Genomic DNA, 14,877 nt, shown 5'->3' with positions numbered 1-14,877 from the left:
TAGAAGAGCTTTTATTTATTTTTGCCTACAAGAAAGAGCATAGTTGGCATGAATTATGATTCTTGATTACATTGTACTTCTGTTTATAGTTCGGAAGTGCAAAGGAGTGCCTGCCCAACTCCATGGTGTCAGAGCTCATAAATAAAACCCACCAATTACCCCATGTGATTGATGCATATTTAATTAATTAGTTTTAGTCTGACAAATGATTTCACACAAGAAGACTTGATAGGAATTTTGAGCCTTCAAAATATTCGTTTGAAAGTGTATCACTGTGGCCACTGGACAGGGTCATTATATTCAAATTTATCAAAAACATGTTTATAGGCCTATGAGCTGCAACAAGACCCAGAAATAAACAGAAAAAACGAGCACAGCCCACAGTGAGCTGTAGGCCCACACTAGATGTTTATGAGAATACCAGAATCGGAATCCAAACGGTAACCAGAATCAGGATCAATGACCTCATTATAATATAATGGACACCCAGAAGACCTAGCTCTGGTAACCACCTAGCGGGGACAAGTCGGAGATCTGAATCCTCCACATCTTGGACTACAGCACGGAGCCGGATGCGCCGCCATGCCGACTCTCGCGAACGGAATAATTTATTCACCAACCTGCCTGAGACTAGGTTACTAACTACTAGTTGACTGAACAAGTCGACAAGACAGTTTGGAGATCAGGGGGGGCTTTGACACGGAGCCACTTCCCCGAAAAATACACGCTGTGTTTACTTTAGTGTCTTTGGTGTTCGCCACCCTTGTATTGATGTACGGAGACTTGTGTGTTAGCTACGCTAACGTTAGCTCGAGTCGAGAGTGTCGGGTAGTGACAGTCCGGCCGGAGGCGGGGAAAACTGTGAGGTGAGACTGTTATTTTGATGGTGAGTATACTGTTGACTGTACGCGAATAGGTGGCTAGCTGGTATATCGTATCACTTCCATAATGTGACTCACGATTTGGGCTCAGGCAGCTGCATATCGAGATGGTTTCCTGAGTGTTTGTCTACCGCCTTTTGGCCGGAGTGAAGCTGAACGTTCAGTCAACGTTTCAGTCCTCCTTTGGCCCGCGATAGAGTAGCTAACGTTAAGTAGCTAGCTTGCTAACTAGTTAACTGTCTACCACAAGGGTTCCCAAACTTTTTCAGGTCAGTGACCCCCAAGTAGATACGTTTGAGACCGCAGACCCCCATCTGATAATGGTTTAGTCCCAGGGACCCCCCACCTGAGAGGGAGATTTTTGATAAGAGATAACAGTGGAAAGTTAAACGGATCTTATACATTCCCTACTCGTGGTATATTATAGTGCATGACATAGTAGTGAAATTAAACGAACCCTCATTTTGCTGGGGGGCCCCTGGACCCCAGGAGGTCCCTGAACCCCAGTTTGAGAACCACTGAAGCATAGTTGTTGTGTTTGCCAACTCGGATACACTAAGGCTGGTATGGGCTAGTTTGCGTGTGTGTGTGTGTGTGTGTGTGTGTGTGTGTGTGTGATAGAGACAATAGAGCAGGACCTCAATTTAACTAACTTTTTGCAGCATGTTTAAAATGATTTATACTGTTCAGTAAATGTCTACTTAAACTTTTTGGTTTAACAAGTGTTTTCTGTGACTTTCAGATCGAGAGAGGCTTCCATGTCTGCATCAGCACTGGAAAGTAATAGAGATGTCTGTTGATGAGGAGACTGTAAAAACCACCGGTAGCTCACAGGCCAGCTCGGCTCCATCTCTGCAACTCTCAGAATGTACTGGAAGTTACAACAATATTTCCATAATGGCAGAGGTTACCGCCGCCACCGCTGACAGCTCTGATGTTACAGCTACCTGCCCTGTGCCAACCACTGTGGCCTCACCAAATCACACCAGCTCAACTGACACTCTTACCCACTCAGAAAATGCCAGAGAGAGGGCCAGAGGGAATGAGAATAACATAAACCGCAGAAACAGCTTCCATCAGTCCAAACAGCAGCAACAACAGAAACTAACAAAGCGTCGCAACACATCAAGTTCCGGATTCAAGCATCCAACATCTGGCAAGAGAAGACGAAGGGCCAACTCTGAGAGTGACTCTGTCCTGCCCACCAACTTCCTCCTGGGCGGGAACATTTTTGACCCGCTGAATCTCAACAGCCTGCTGGATGAGGAAGTCAACAAGGCGCTGAATGCAGAGACCCCCAAATCCTCCCCACTGCCAGCCAAGAGTCGAGATCCTGTGGAGATCCTCATCCCCAGGGACATCACTGATCCGCTCAACCTCAACAGTGGGATAGCAGACAGCAGCTTCTTGGTGTCACCCTACAAGAGCGGTGGCAGGAAGAGACACCGCAACAGACACCATGGAGGAGGAGGAGGTGGGGGTGGAGGAGGTGGGGGTGGGAGTGGGATTTCAGCCACACAGCTCGATCTCTCAGAATCAGGAAAAAGTGAGGTGAAAACTAGCACCTCCACACTGCTGTCAGGTATGTCAGCCTCGTGCTCAGCACTAGACGTCCCCAAAGGGTCCAGCACCTTCTCCAGTGTCTCAGGGGATTCCCATGAGTGTCAGGAGGCCGACTCATCCAGCTGCAAGGAAGAGATGATGCTGTCTGTATCTGCTCCCCACACCCAGACACGAAGTATGGAAGACTCCACTTCCTCCATATCGGGGGGACCAAACCAGCACTCAGGCAGACGCAAACGCAGGCGCAACTCAGGCAAGATGGAGACCCCTGTGACTCATTCTACCCCCATCGGAAAGCCAGGAGCTGGAGACAGGACTTGTGGGGCAGCAGGAGCATCGAGAAACTCTCACTCCTTCCACACACCAAGGAGTGGTCCCAGAGCCGGGCCAGGAGGTCGCCAGCAGCAGCCCTTCAACCAGCAGAAGAAGGAGGAGAGGAAGAAGTTCCAGTATGGGAACTACGACAAGTATTATGGCTACCGTAACCCAGGCGCCAGCGAAGACCCGCGGGTACGTGTGCTTCGTCCAGAATGGTTTCAGGGTAAAGACGTACTGGATTTGGGATGCAACTCGGGCCACCTAACTCTATATATTGCCAAAATGCTAAGACCTGCCCGCATATTGGGCCTGGATATTGACAGTGGTCTGGTACATGCTGCCCGAAAGAACATCAGACATTATCTGTCCGAGCTGCAGACCCAGGAGGCCAGACGAAAGAGCACTAAACCGGAGGAGAGGAATGGAAATAAGAGTTGCACAGGCACAGAAAAGAAGCACAATGAAGCAGAGAGCATGGATGAAAATGGGAAACCAGTGAAAGGAGAAAGCGGCCCTGCGGAGGCTGTAAATGACAATGTCTCCTGTCACACAGATGAGGCAGGGGCCCAGGGGCAGGACAGCACAACAGAGGAAATGGAGCAGGAAGACGGTGATTTGCCCCCTGCTGATCAGTCTGTGAGCTGCTCTTTTCCTGTGTCCCTGCGGATCTCCAGGGGACCCATAGCTGCACCTCCACTCACAGAAACGTCTACCATACGGGCTGGGGAGTTTCCCTCGAATGTGTCCTTCATCAAGGTAAGAGGGGTGTTTTGTGTGTGTGTGAACATGTGGTGGTAGTGTGTATGAGGTTGCCATATGAAGCACCTTGAGCACCTGGATAAAGCTCTATACAAATTCAATATTCCCTCATTATGCATCACATAGATTCAACATGACTAGGTTAACAAGGTAATTTAAAGAAACCAGTCTTTATCTGTTGCAGCTTAGTTCTCTCTTCTCTTTAGACTTACTAGAGTTCGACTATATTTTCAAAAGCACCAGGAAGACATAACAAGAAAAGCTGCATTGGGATCGCTGCGCTGGAGTACTGACTGACAAGCTTTTTTAATATGGTCCTATTTCAATTATGTCAATTTCATTGTCATTGAAACTTACATAATTTGCATGGCTATTTCCTCTGTCTGGAACCTCCACACTCATAATCTTTTTGCCTCTAAAGTAGGGAAGGGCAGTGTAACATAAATTTCACAGCACAGTCGGTGCTCCTGGGTTATCCAGTGCAGCGTGCACCATGCAGCTTATCTGGACGATAGTGATATGATATTACAATATACCAAAACAGTGAATTACAGCAATGAATCCCATGCAACATTGAGATTACAACTGAGTGTAGATTGATTTATCAGTGTCATACAGATTTAGCTTTGAAATTAATATGTCATAGTCTGGGTATAAGTTAAAATTCTTATCGGTCAACAAAATTGGATGGACTGAACAAACAAATCTTTCATGTCCTCTGGTCAAAGATTGAATGATTTCATGCAGTCACATTTTAAGTGAGAATTATTTCTCAACAGGCCCTGGCAGCTCTCTCCCCTCCCACAGGTTGATAAAATAAATAACATGTTGGCCAGCATTCTTTCTAGTTACCATCCTCTGATGAGGAAACATCCTGGTGATTTACATCGTCTGAGTCACTTCATTGTGCTGAATTTATTTTCACTGGCTCAAACAGTTAAAGGTTGGAGCGAACTGCCACTAATTGCCCCACCATTGCATTCCTGAGTCTGACGTACCTTGGTGTGGGTGTTCCCAAAGAGAGACCAGTTGCACTCAGATGCTGCCAATGATGGTGGGATCTGAAGCATAGCAGCAGTAATGGGGAACAAGGCTTCAGAGCCACATCGTTCCTTCCATCAGGTTGATATGATGCGGTTGGAAGCGTCCCATGTGGCATCGGCCTTCCACATGCCATCCTTGGTTGTGAATTTGGCAAATATTCCTACAACCTTCCCCTCATTAATGTGAAGGTGGCATGTCATGGCTGTTATTATGCTGTAGGCTGATGTTCTCTCTTCACTAGACAGGCGATGTGCCTTCCAGGCTTTGTGTAGGCAGCAGCATGAATTGCTTGGATGTAAATGTCATGCTGTTTGTGAATGAAATCGATAACTGCTTTCTCTGCTTTGAGCATTAGAGATGATGGCAGTGCAGCACTGAGCTTATCCTGTACATCAGTGAAAAGACTCAAGAACTCGGACAAGAGGGCCTCGTCCTCCTCAACCTGTTCAGTACAAGATGCAATTGGAGAGATAAATGTCAGGCTGCCTAGTATTTATTTGATACACCTACTCTGGTATTAAGTGAGAGTTTGGACAGTTGTAGAGAAGCACATTTGATGTAATGTACAGGGTGTCACAGTCAGGGTGAAAAATCCCTTAAATTCCCAAAATAGAAATTTACCAAGAGACGTTTCTGAGAAATAACAGGAATATTACCTCCCTTTACAACCCTAATTTGAAGTGAGGTTAACCAATAACCAAGCTAGCGTTCTCCCTCAGGCACTCCCTTCTTGCAGCTATTCTGATTACTAAGTTCACCAAACCTTCACTTGCTGGAGCACAAGTCATTCTCATCTCTACTTTGTTTGCCATCATGATTTGGGCTGATCAGGATCAATAAGACTCTCCTTCCCTTTCCTCTGTCTTCTACACAACTCTTCTCTTCTGACATTAAGTTCTCATCCATCATTTCTCCTGTGGTGTGTCAGTCTCTGCTCTAATGCTTCTTTATCTAAAACATCTATCTGTCCAATTTTCAATATAAGTAAACTAGAAACATAGGCTAAACAACTTTTCTGCTTGGTCATTACTGCTTTACCATGCAGTTTTATATCATACATGATCAGGATTATGTTATTTCTGTGTATTGTCTGTGAACTGTAACCCTGGTCCTTGCTTTCAATGTTGGTGATGTAGGAATTTAAGATTACTCTGCTGTTGCATTCACACTTATTTTACCATTCATAACAAGTCAAATGATTTCACAGAGCACTGCACCCATAATCGCAATTTTCTGGGTACCTGAATAGCTCCTGTCTTTTCGTTGTTGCATGGCCTTGCCTTTCTCTTCTTGGAAAAATGGTTTGTCAAACTGCAGTTTAATCAAGTGGTTTTTTTAAATTTGGTAGTAATGGTTCAAGAAACCATCCTGTAAGTAGAAGGTCACTTGTTCGATCCTCATAACAACCAGTGTGTTCATCCCTGTCAAAGGGTTGTTGAGCAAGACACCTGATTCAGGAGCAACATGGTCTGACGCTTCTGGTGAAATGTGTAATATGACATGAAGAAACAAATTTACACAACTCCGCAGTCTGATGTGATGAACCCTTAAAAAGTGCATCGAAATTCTTGAGAAAATACATTTCTGTATGGGTCAAGGAAGGTAATGCTGCTGTGTGAATAATCTCTTGAGATGCTTTTTTCACTCAGAACAGTCAATTAATTAAAAATCTGATATGCTTGATATAATAAAATTTGATTAATAATGATGCAAGCACGATAGCTTTACGAGGCTATCCGTATTCTTCAGTTTTTTTAGCTTAACCCTCCTGCCACACACCCACAGTTAATCAAAAGTATGGTTTCTGAATATGACCCTAAATTTGCCTTATCTGCAAGTGATGGATTTGTGGATCTGGAGTCCCAGAAGTTGCAAAGCCAAATTTAAGACATTTTCATGAACGCCATTTAAATGCTCAATCCTGAGTGAGTCAATCCTGAGTGAGTCAATCCTGAATAAGGCCGACCTTGGTTAATCTCAGCTGTGGCCACGCCCCTAAGTCTCTATACTGTTACAGCTAGAGCACTGAGGTGCACAATTGTTTGCCCTGTGGTAGCCATGCCACTCACTGCTCCTCTCTTCTTTAGGCCAATTATGTCCTGGAGAGCGATAGTCTGCTATTGACTCAGCGGCCAGAGTACGACGTCATCCTGTGCCTGAGCGTCACCAAATGGGTTCACCTGAACTGGGGGGATAATGGCCTCAAGCGGCTCTTCCAGAGAGTCTACAGACATCTCCGTCCGGGAGGCCTGTTCATCCTCGAGCCGCAGCCATGGGAGTCCTACGCCAGGAGGAAGAAACTGACTGTAAGAGACTGGGATGGCACGGCTGTTGGGATACCTGGGATAATAAGTGTATAGTGTTTAGCTGTTCAGAGCCTGAGATAAAATAAATGTCTGTTTTCTCTCTCTCTCTCGTCACAGGACAATATTTGCAGGAATTATAACAGCATCCGCCTCAGACCTGACCACTTTTCAACATACCTTACAAGTGAAGTGGGCTTCTCGAGTTATGAGTTCATTGGGACCCCCAACTGTTCATTACGAGGTACTTGACTGTTTGATCAGGGAAAAAAATGTTTTACACGTTCTTCACCATTACAGCTTTCATTCATCTTCTTGTTCTATCTTGACAGGTTTTCAGAGGCCAATCTACTTATTTCACAAATGACCACTCCTGCCTTGAAGATCGTTGAATGTGAGTAGCCTCAACCACGACCACACACAGAAGCAAGCCAGCTGCCCCGGACTGCAAGGAATCATCTGAAGCCTAAACACTTACTCAAGCTTTTCAGATGCTGAAGATGAAATTTTTAAAGGAGAATGGGACCAAAAACGGGATTAATTTCATAAAGATGAGAAGAGGCACCTGTCAAAATCCACTGCAACTAATTAAAAAAAAAACAGAGGATGGAATGAACTCGGTTATAACTCCACAATGTACCACCCAGAGTCAAATATAGGAAGAGTTTGGCCAAACTGCAGTAGAGGTGCTGAACCAGTCATTTCCCTGGACTATCCTAGTGCTAATGACCCACCAATTTGATGCACGGCCATAATGTGTTTGAATATCATTGGCCATATATCTTTACTTTTATAACTATATTACGTGCCACCACATCATCATACATTATATTTTTTTATTTTGTCATTATTTTGCAAAATAGGCCTAATAGCTGAATCTAGAATTACTTAGAGATGACAAAATTTAGAAATCCACTTTTTCATGAGGGCAGTATGAAATGCTCCGAAATTGCACAAACTTAAAGACCCTATGAAGAGAAAAAAATGAGAGAAAAAAGATGATGAGAAATGTGCGCTCCAAACAGCCCATTCTTATTTTAAACACACTGTGAAATGCTGACTGCTCGCCCAGCATCTGCTGAGGTGCTGGGGGCATGTTTCCAAGGTAATGTCTATTTTTTCTTTATCAGAGTCACATTACTCACAACGTGGAAATTATAATGCAGTTTAAGACAAGCGGCCCTGATAAATAGGCAGCAGTTATATAAGGATAGTGGCCAATAGTCGTAACTGATTGTCAGCTCCTCAAACACTAATGATAATTGAAGAAGCAGTGATGAAATATTATAGTCAATCAGTCAACTGCCAGAGCTTTTTTTTTTTAAATAGGCCTACCACCTTGGGGAAAAATACCTAGTGTAGCACCTCAAACTTAATGTCGATCGAAATGTTACACCCCCAAGTCCCGGTTGAAATTTTTTGTTTTTTTGTTTTTCAAGAAAAAAGCATTTAGAAGAATGATTGTGGAGAAAAAATACTTTGGGCTGTTTTGAGCGCAAACTTTCTACTAAATTTCTGGACAGTTTAATTTGTGTATTATTTTAGAGTTTGAAATTAATTCAAAAAGTAGCGAATCACTTCATGGGTGATTCGCTCAACTTAAGAAAATTCAGCACAGTGTGACCAAGAGGACTATTTTGCAACGTACATCTGTAGCGTACAGTAAACTCTTTTTTATGACAGTGAAGCCATAGCTCTACCTTATATGTTGTTTATAATTGCCTCCCAGAGGTGCTGATTGAGGAAATAATTATTGTGTAAAATTAAAGTAGCGAATGCCTATTATTAGCAAGTTGGTACAGCACCTTCTGTGCTGTATAAATCTGACAGGTTCATTGTTTCATGTGGTCTGAAATTGCATCGATTTAGCTTTTCATATCATCAGTACTGGGCACAAACTCTAACTGCATCAGACTCACTTCAAGTGCTCCAGTGCTTTTCTATCTGCTGAATTGGAATAAACTTCTTTACGGCTGAAGAAAAGAACAAGTTTATGGAAATGGGTTATTCCTAAAACAATTGAAATATACCTGTTGTACTTTTTACCAAATTTGAATATTGATATGCCCTTTGTAATGCCAAAAGATTTAATAATCTTTCACACTTGTATTTGAAAACATGCCAACATCAAGTTTGTCTGTGACCCAACAAGGAAAACGGTTACAGTTACAGGTAGTGAGTTTTTGTGATTGTATCCTCGCATTCACCACACATTTCCTTCTGAGTTTGGACAGAAAAACTTCAAAACCTTTTTTGGTGACCGGTTCAACTGCGTTTGTCATACTTGGGTGGGAGAGGGTTTAAGAGATGAGGGGGTGGCGTGTTTCTATTTCAGTAAGTGATTGATGTAAGAAAGTTTTCAAGTTTTGTTTTACTATTGTCAATATTAAGTTCATAACTGCTTTTTGGATTCTTGTCTTGTTTTCAGACATGTTTGCTGCCAATTTGTGAGAGGCAAAGTCACAGGTCAGACTTTTTGTCCTAAAATGGATTGCCAATCCAGCTCTCTGTAACAACAAATCAATATATACATTGCAAATTTCTGATGTGTTTGCTTTGTTTTCTCCTGGCAGGCAGATAGATGTTAGGTTAGCTCTTTTCTTCTCTTTTTTTTTTTTTTTACAAACAGTTTGCCAGGAGGATTGGTGTCAGTGTACTCTCAATTCACTTCATCTGACATGGAACAGACAGTTTAAAATTTGCAATTTTCTTCAAAATAGAAACATCTGAATTTGAATCTCATTTTCCACTAAACTATATATAATGAACCAGGAACACTCATTAACCAGTAAAATCCAGTTTCAGGTTACATTTTGAATTGAAAGTGAATTGGCTCCAGCCTCGTTTGGTTCATTAGGCAGAAAGAACCAAATCATTCTCCTAAGCTAAGACAATCTGATTCTCAGGCTCAGATCAACCCACTGCTGTAATTTCAAGGGCATTTTTCTTTTTGCATTATCAAGTCAACGTTTTGTTCTTCTTGCAGGTCACATAATAAGCATTTTATTTGGGGAAACAAATTTGTTTGAAGCTATTGTGTGCTGTAGTGCTTTGCCACCTCCGTTTAAGATTGCAGCTTACTGTCCCAGCAGTGGTATCGCACAGATTTGAACCCAATGGGCCTGACTCGTGTGTTCAGGCAGGCTGTGTCCAAGATAAAGCAGGTCTTCGCTGGAGATGTGATATTACATGTTGTCATATAATTCACCTCTTCATGTTGAATTTGCACTGATATGACTTGAGGGAATTAATAGTTTAGTAATTTTTTGCAGTTAAAGTCAATGTTTTACATGTACCTTAACCTGCTAGAACCAGTTTTCTGGAAAAACTGTTGGAATAAAATACCCTTTCTGTCAGGGAAGCTTTTAATTTTCATGCCTCTGAACAACAAGATATATCTGAATGTTTCTCCGTGTTTAACATTTTAATTGATTAAAAGTGGTTCCTGTTTCAGTGGTTCATTATTTGCATATATATACTCAGGTTAATTGAACCAAATTGTAAATGCTCAATGGAAATTGGGCTCAAAATAATGGTGTTTTGTGTCTCCATAGATACACACATAGAGGCAGGGATAGGACACACTTGTCCTCAGCTCATAGATTCCCATGCAAATCATTTATTTTTGTATTGATAGTGAAGCAGTTATAAGGTTCTATGTTGTATTAATGTGAGGCTGTCATCATATTAGTCCTGCCAGCTCTTACAGATTTTTCTGCTCCATGTTTCTCATAAAATTTTAAAATACATTTTCTGAAAGGCCTAAAGAGAGGCTGGTAGCATTGCTGCCAAGTTCAGTGCATCTACCACTGTGTATGAAAGCTCTTCTGATAGGTAACGACTAGCAAGCAAAGGTCAAACACCCATAACAGTGTTTTTATTGAGCTGTTCATCACAGAGTTGGTGAGGAGGTTGGTAACCTACTTTCACTCTACATGAAGCGGTGAGTCAAGGCTGAATCCCGTACCTTCAGCTAGAAGCAGTAGGTCAAGGCTGATCGGTGCCACCAGGAGCATGAAGCTGCTGTATACAGACTTTCACTGCAGTTGAGACAGGGAAAAGAAAAAATAGGCACATTTCATGTAGCCTATTTCTCCTAATAAAAGTACAGACCTACTGTCCAATGGTTGGTTGGTTGGTAAATAGAGAGATACATAGATAAGACAAATAAGAAACAAGACAAATTATAATACAGAATGTCCTACCAATATGTAATGTCAATCAAAATAGTGGCATGAATTTCTGTACAAATCCAGGCACACACACACAGTGGAGGGGGTGAGAAGTTATGCAAAGATGGTTAGACACAATTTGACTGGTCACTCAAGTTTCAAGTTGAAACCATCAACTTTCATTTTATCCTTTACCATTAGGCTAAGAGAGATGCAGTGAGCTCCATGCATATCTGATCAATAACACATAGTTAATGTTTTGGCTCTATATTCTTATTGTCTAGGAGTGAAATGGCAGTGACTGTGAGGTTAAAGTACTGATGGTCAGCTTCGATGTAAAACCCTTGTTCATGCTCCTGACCAGAAAGTCCTTAGAAAAGGACAGGGTCTATCTGAAACTTCTGGCATCCAGCTTTATATCTCATTTTGACTATGGTGGAATTTATTGCTTTGGAAACTTTTTTTCATGATGAGGAAGTGGAAGCTGCAGACGTTCATACTGGATCAGATTTAGTCATGTGGGTGTCTTCAATCACGTCAGCAGCAGTGAGACAATTGTTCTTCTGTTGGCTTTTTTGGCCAGGTTGTAAGGTTTAAAGGTGCACACTGCCATCTAGTGAGGGAGGGAGAGAGCATTTTATTTTATTCAGGTGCCTGGATACATGCAGTGTTAAAAATGATACTGTATAGGCTTAGCACTGCTTCTCAACAGCTTTTTCTGTGAAATGGCTGCTTTTAGGCAGACTCATCTCGCTGCCTGTGCAATCAGCGGATAAATGGGAAGTATTTTAGTTACCCTGGCTTCCTTTGGCAGTGTAGGTGTCCCAAACTAGTCTGAGAAATGTTTGGTCTCTGATCTTGGTGTAATAGGGTCGAAGTCAGTTAAAATCAGATGACCAGTTTCAGTAAATGTCAGTCAATGGCTACTTGAAAGTTTTCCTTTGTGATAGGTTTATATGGGTAGCTTTATTGATATGATGTCAGTTATTGATACTTGTGATTTCAGTGTCTTTTGTAGGTAAACTCTGTAGGCAAACCATAATTGGGACCATAATGGAGACAAGTCAGTGACCGTCTTCTGCCATCTTTGATGTTTTTCTACTTATATGTATTTTTCAGTGATCTGTTTTAAGGGTTATTGACATAAACAAATTAACTTTGTGTCTAGAATTCATGAGATTAACAACAACTTTGCTAAAACCGTATTCACGTTCATCTTTTTTTAATTTCAAGGTGACCCTGTGAGGGATTTTCAATACATCATTATTTTAAATGATGATCATGATGATTATTTTAAATTGTTAAAATGAAGTGTCGGCTGTACAGTCTAAAGCAGCTGTGAGGCGCTTTTTATCCGTATCATTCATTCATTATTTAACTCGCCGTTTCTTTTGATCAGTCACACACCAGTCAGCTTTAATTGAGGAACCAGAGGAATCCTAAACAGGCTAAAAAGCATATTATTACTACTGCAATGCTGAAAGTCACAGTATTTTTGCTAGCATTAGAATATGTGATCACAACTCATTTATCTTCAGCTTAAAAAGTGAGAGCATCTTTAAATCATGATTTTTGTACAGTGGCCTGAGTGTTTCCTGTGTTAAAGTTCAGAAATGTACCCCCTGCTATTTTCCTTTCTGTTTTAAGCTGCTGCTATGAGCTCTGTCTGCTTTGCTGTGATATAACTGCGAAGATAGAAAGCCTCATGTAAACAGATTTGTGGGGGTTTACTCCATTGTGGGTCTGTCACGCTGCGCTGTCTGAATAGTACAAAGATTCAACCCAGACGACAATGCAGCACACAATGCAGTGGCCCGTGTTTACAGACAGCATCCATGCCTCTAACACCTACTGCCCCGGGCCAGTCATCAGCCATCTTCAGATCCTGGCTGGCTGCCATTTCATGACAAGCTAACATTACTGCATCATTAAGTAACCAACTGAACGAGAAAAGGTTTGCATGATGTAGTTGGTTAGCAGAATATGGCATTTTACATCTATTTGTGTGGATGTTTTATAATTTATTCTGACTCGTTAAATATTTCTGTTGTTATTGCACTAAACTGGGGTGTATAATTATGTTTCTGACAGCCTACAGTTATAAAGCATAGTGAAAAAGAGCAACCATAAAGCCAAAGTTCACAGATAAAGACGTTTGATCTTTGATAGCAAAACCATCAAAGACTATCAGCAATAAGCCGACGAAGTGACAACAGATTTGCTTTGTAATCGTGATTATGACGCGGTTTGACTGTGCCAAACAGTGTTGTCCAGATATAGAACGAACGGTGAGATAACATAAACACAAACAAGAGACATAACACTTCATTCACAAAAGCTCCATTCCATCACAGCTATTTGGGTCAGTCACTTGACCATCATTGTCTCCTATCAGCGCAGTGCTGAGCAAAAGCATGCCGCACTAAACTCAGACTGCTTTGCATGCTATTATTTCCAGAAGGTCAACCCAAGTGGGTAACAGGCTACAAGCTGAAGTGCCAACAATAGATGTTTTTCAGAAGTAGAACAGAATAGCTACAAACCAAACATCAGTGAATGAACAGACTTATTTTCATGCATTTATTGGCAGCAATTTATTTCAGAGAGCAGAACTAACACCTTGAAAAAGGCTCAATTATGAAAAGTTATTAAATGTGCGCTACAGGATCAGTCACACAGTGTTTTAAGCAACATTAATGGATCTATGAACAACAGTGGCAAATCCATCTAATATTTAATATCTGTAAATGAGCTAGGTCTAACTGCAGAAAGTCACTCATTTTCTGATTCCACAGCAGGTCAGAAATCCAAAAGGCTGTGTAAGTGTTGATTCAGCATACGATTGTCCATATGGTTTATCCAGAAGAATACTCAGTTCGCAAGTCCAAGGGTCCCAGCTTATTATAGTCAAGCAATATCTCATCCATTCAGTTCCAGCACAGAGAGGCATATCAGCCCTCATGCTGTGACATCTTGCAGGCATCATTAGATGATTGGTAATTGCTAAAACCGCACAGCACAGCACCTGAAAATGAGCACAATGCAAATTAGGTTGGTAAGAATATTCTTTACCATAGTTAGAATGTTTATCACTTGAAGAGAACTCATATACTGTTGGCTTACGTCACTGGCTGTATCTTTTCCACTCTCATGCCCTCCTAGCAACACGAGTGCAAATATCACCAGTGTTATAAACAGTTCTAATTTATTATCTTAATAGGCCTACCTGTATCTTCGTGGGCAACCATGGTGACCGACAATATACTCCTGAGCATAGCAGAACCGTCTGCAGAGTCCTCTATACCCACAGGTCCAGTATTGCATCTCTGGATCATTGCCTGTATAGATAATAATACAAGAATTATATTCATATGCAGGATTGTTTACATTGTTACCTACATGTGTTGATCACCTTTCCATTGAGTGTTTTAATGTGTAATCGATAGATTGACTTGAATCTAAAGGCTACTATGCAATCAATCTTGAATATGCCTTTCCCACTTTGTTGCAACAACTTTTGAAGAAGTTAAAATTAAAATTACTTGAGGCATGAGAAACCTGTCAACTGATGATTTTAATAATTTGGTTTTATGCCTCAAAGCCACACAAACAGGCCCATTAGTATAGTGAAGTTCAATCACACGCCATACCATGATACCACACACAGTAAGAAAATGGGTGTATCCATTGCTTACCCTCCCCAACTGAGAGCATCAGGAGAAGCACAAGGACAACCAAGCTCAATCCCTTCATGTTTTGGTACCAATAAGTTCTCAGACAGTGCTGTTGCCAGGGCTGATGCTGCATTTATACAGCATTTCATCCACGGGGGAGGAG

At 41.7% G+C, this 14,877-nt stretch overlaps 2 protein-coding genes across 3 annotated transcripts; one reads left to right on the top strand and one right to left on the bottom strand.

Moving 5' to 3' along the window:
• The first annotated feature begins 595 nt into the window (after positions 1-595).
• Positions 596-10,305, top strand: mepcea (methylphosphate capping enzyme a). Of its 2 annotated transcripts, none has more exons than XM_071511978.1 (5): positions 596-866; positions 1,624-3,518; positions 6,653-6,871; positions 6,989-7,112; positions 7,201-10,305. In XM_071511978.1, exons 2-5 carry the CDS (start codon positions 1,671-1,673, stop codon positions 7,233-7,235), a joined length of 2,226 nt encoding a protein of 741 aa, XP_071368079.1. In that variant the 5' UTR covers positions 596-866; positions 1,624-1,670; the 3' UTR covers positions 7,236-10,305. The 2 variants fall into 2 exon arrangements, with proteins under 2 accessions (XP_071368079.1, XP_071396515.1); XM_071540414.1 differs by having other exon boundaries at positions 596-886.
• A 3,738-nt stretch (positions 10,306-14,043) lies between these two features.
• Positions 14,044-14,814, bottom strand: defbl2 (defensin, beta-like 2). The gene is made up of 3 exons (XM_071522342.1): positions 14,736-14,814; positions 14,267-14,378; positions 14,044-14,065 (listed from the first exon to the last, which is right to left on the bottom strand). The coding sequence occupies exons 1-3, from the start codon at positions 14,791-14,793 to the stop codon at positions 14,044-14,046; spliced, it is 192 nt and encodes a 63-aa protein (XP_071378443.1). The 5' UTR covers positions 14,794-14,814.
• Between the last annotated feature and the right edge of the window lie 63 nt (positions 14,815-14,877).

The sequence above is a fragment of the Centroberyx affinis genome, unplaced genomic scaffold, assembly GCF_046629955.1.
Source record: "Centroberyx affinis isolate AG114_WGS23_722 - 3 ecotype Tasmania unplaced genomic scaffold, CSIRO-AGI_Caff_v1 ptg000001l_1, whole genome shotgun sequence".
Classification (NCBI taxonomy): Eukaryota; Metazoa; Chordata; class Actinopteri; order Beryciformes; family Berycidae; genus Centroberyx; species Centroberyx affinis.
This window is presented reverse-complemented; position numbering and strand designations above follow the sequence as displayed.

Coding starts and splice junctions, on each gene's coding strand:
- mepcea (XM_071511978.1), top strand. CDS start 1,671: ATGTCTGTTGATGAGGAGACTGTAAAAACCACCGGTAGCTCACAGGCC. Junction 3,519..6,652: donor CGAATGTGTCCTTCATCAAG/GTAAGAGGGGTG, acceptor TCTCTTCTTTAG/GCCAATTATGTCCTGGAGAG. Junction 6,872..6,988: donor CCAGGAGGAAGAAACTGACT/GTAAGAGACTGG, acceptor CTCTCGTCACAG/GACAATATTTGCAGGAATTA.
- defbl2 (XM_071522342.1), bottom strand. CDS start 14,793: ATGAAGGGATTGAGCTTGGTTGTCCTTGTGCTTCTCCTGATGCTCTCA. Junction 14,379..14,735: donor GATGCTCTCAGTTGGGGAGG/GTAAGCAATGGA, acceptor TTATCTATACAG/GCAATGATCCAGAGATGCAA. Junction 14,066..14,266: donor GGTTGCCCACGAAGATACAG/GTAGGCCTATTA, acceptor GCTCATTTTCAG/GTGCTGTGCTGTGCGGTTTT.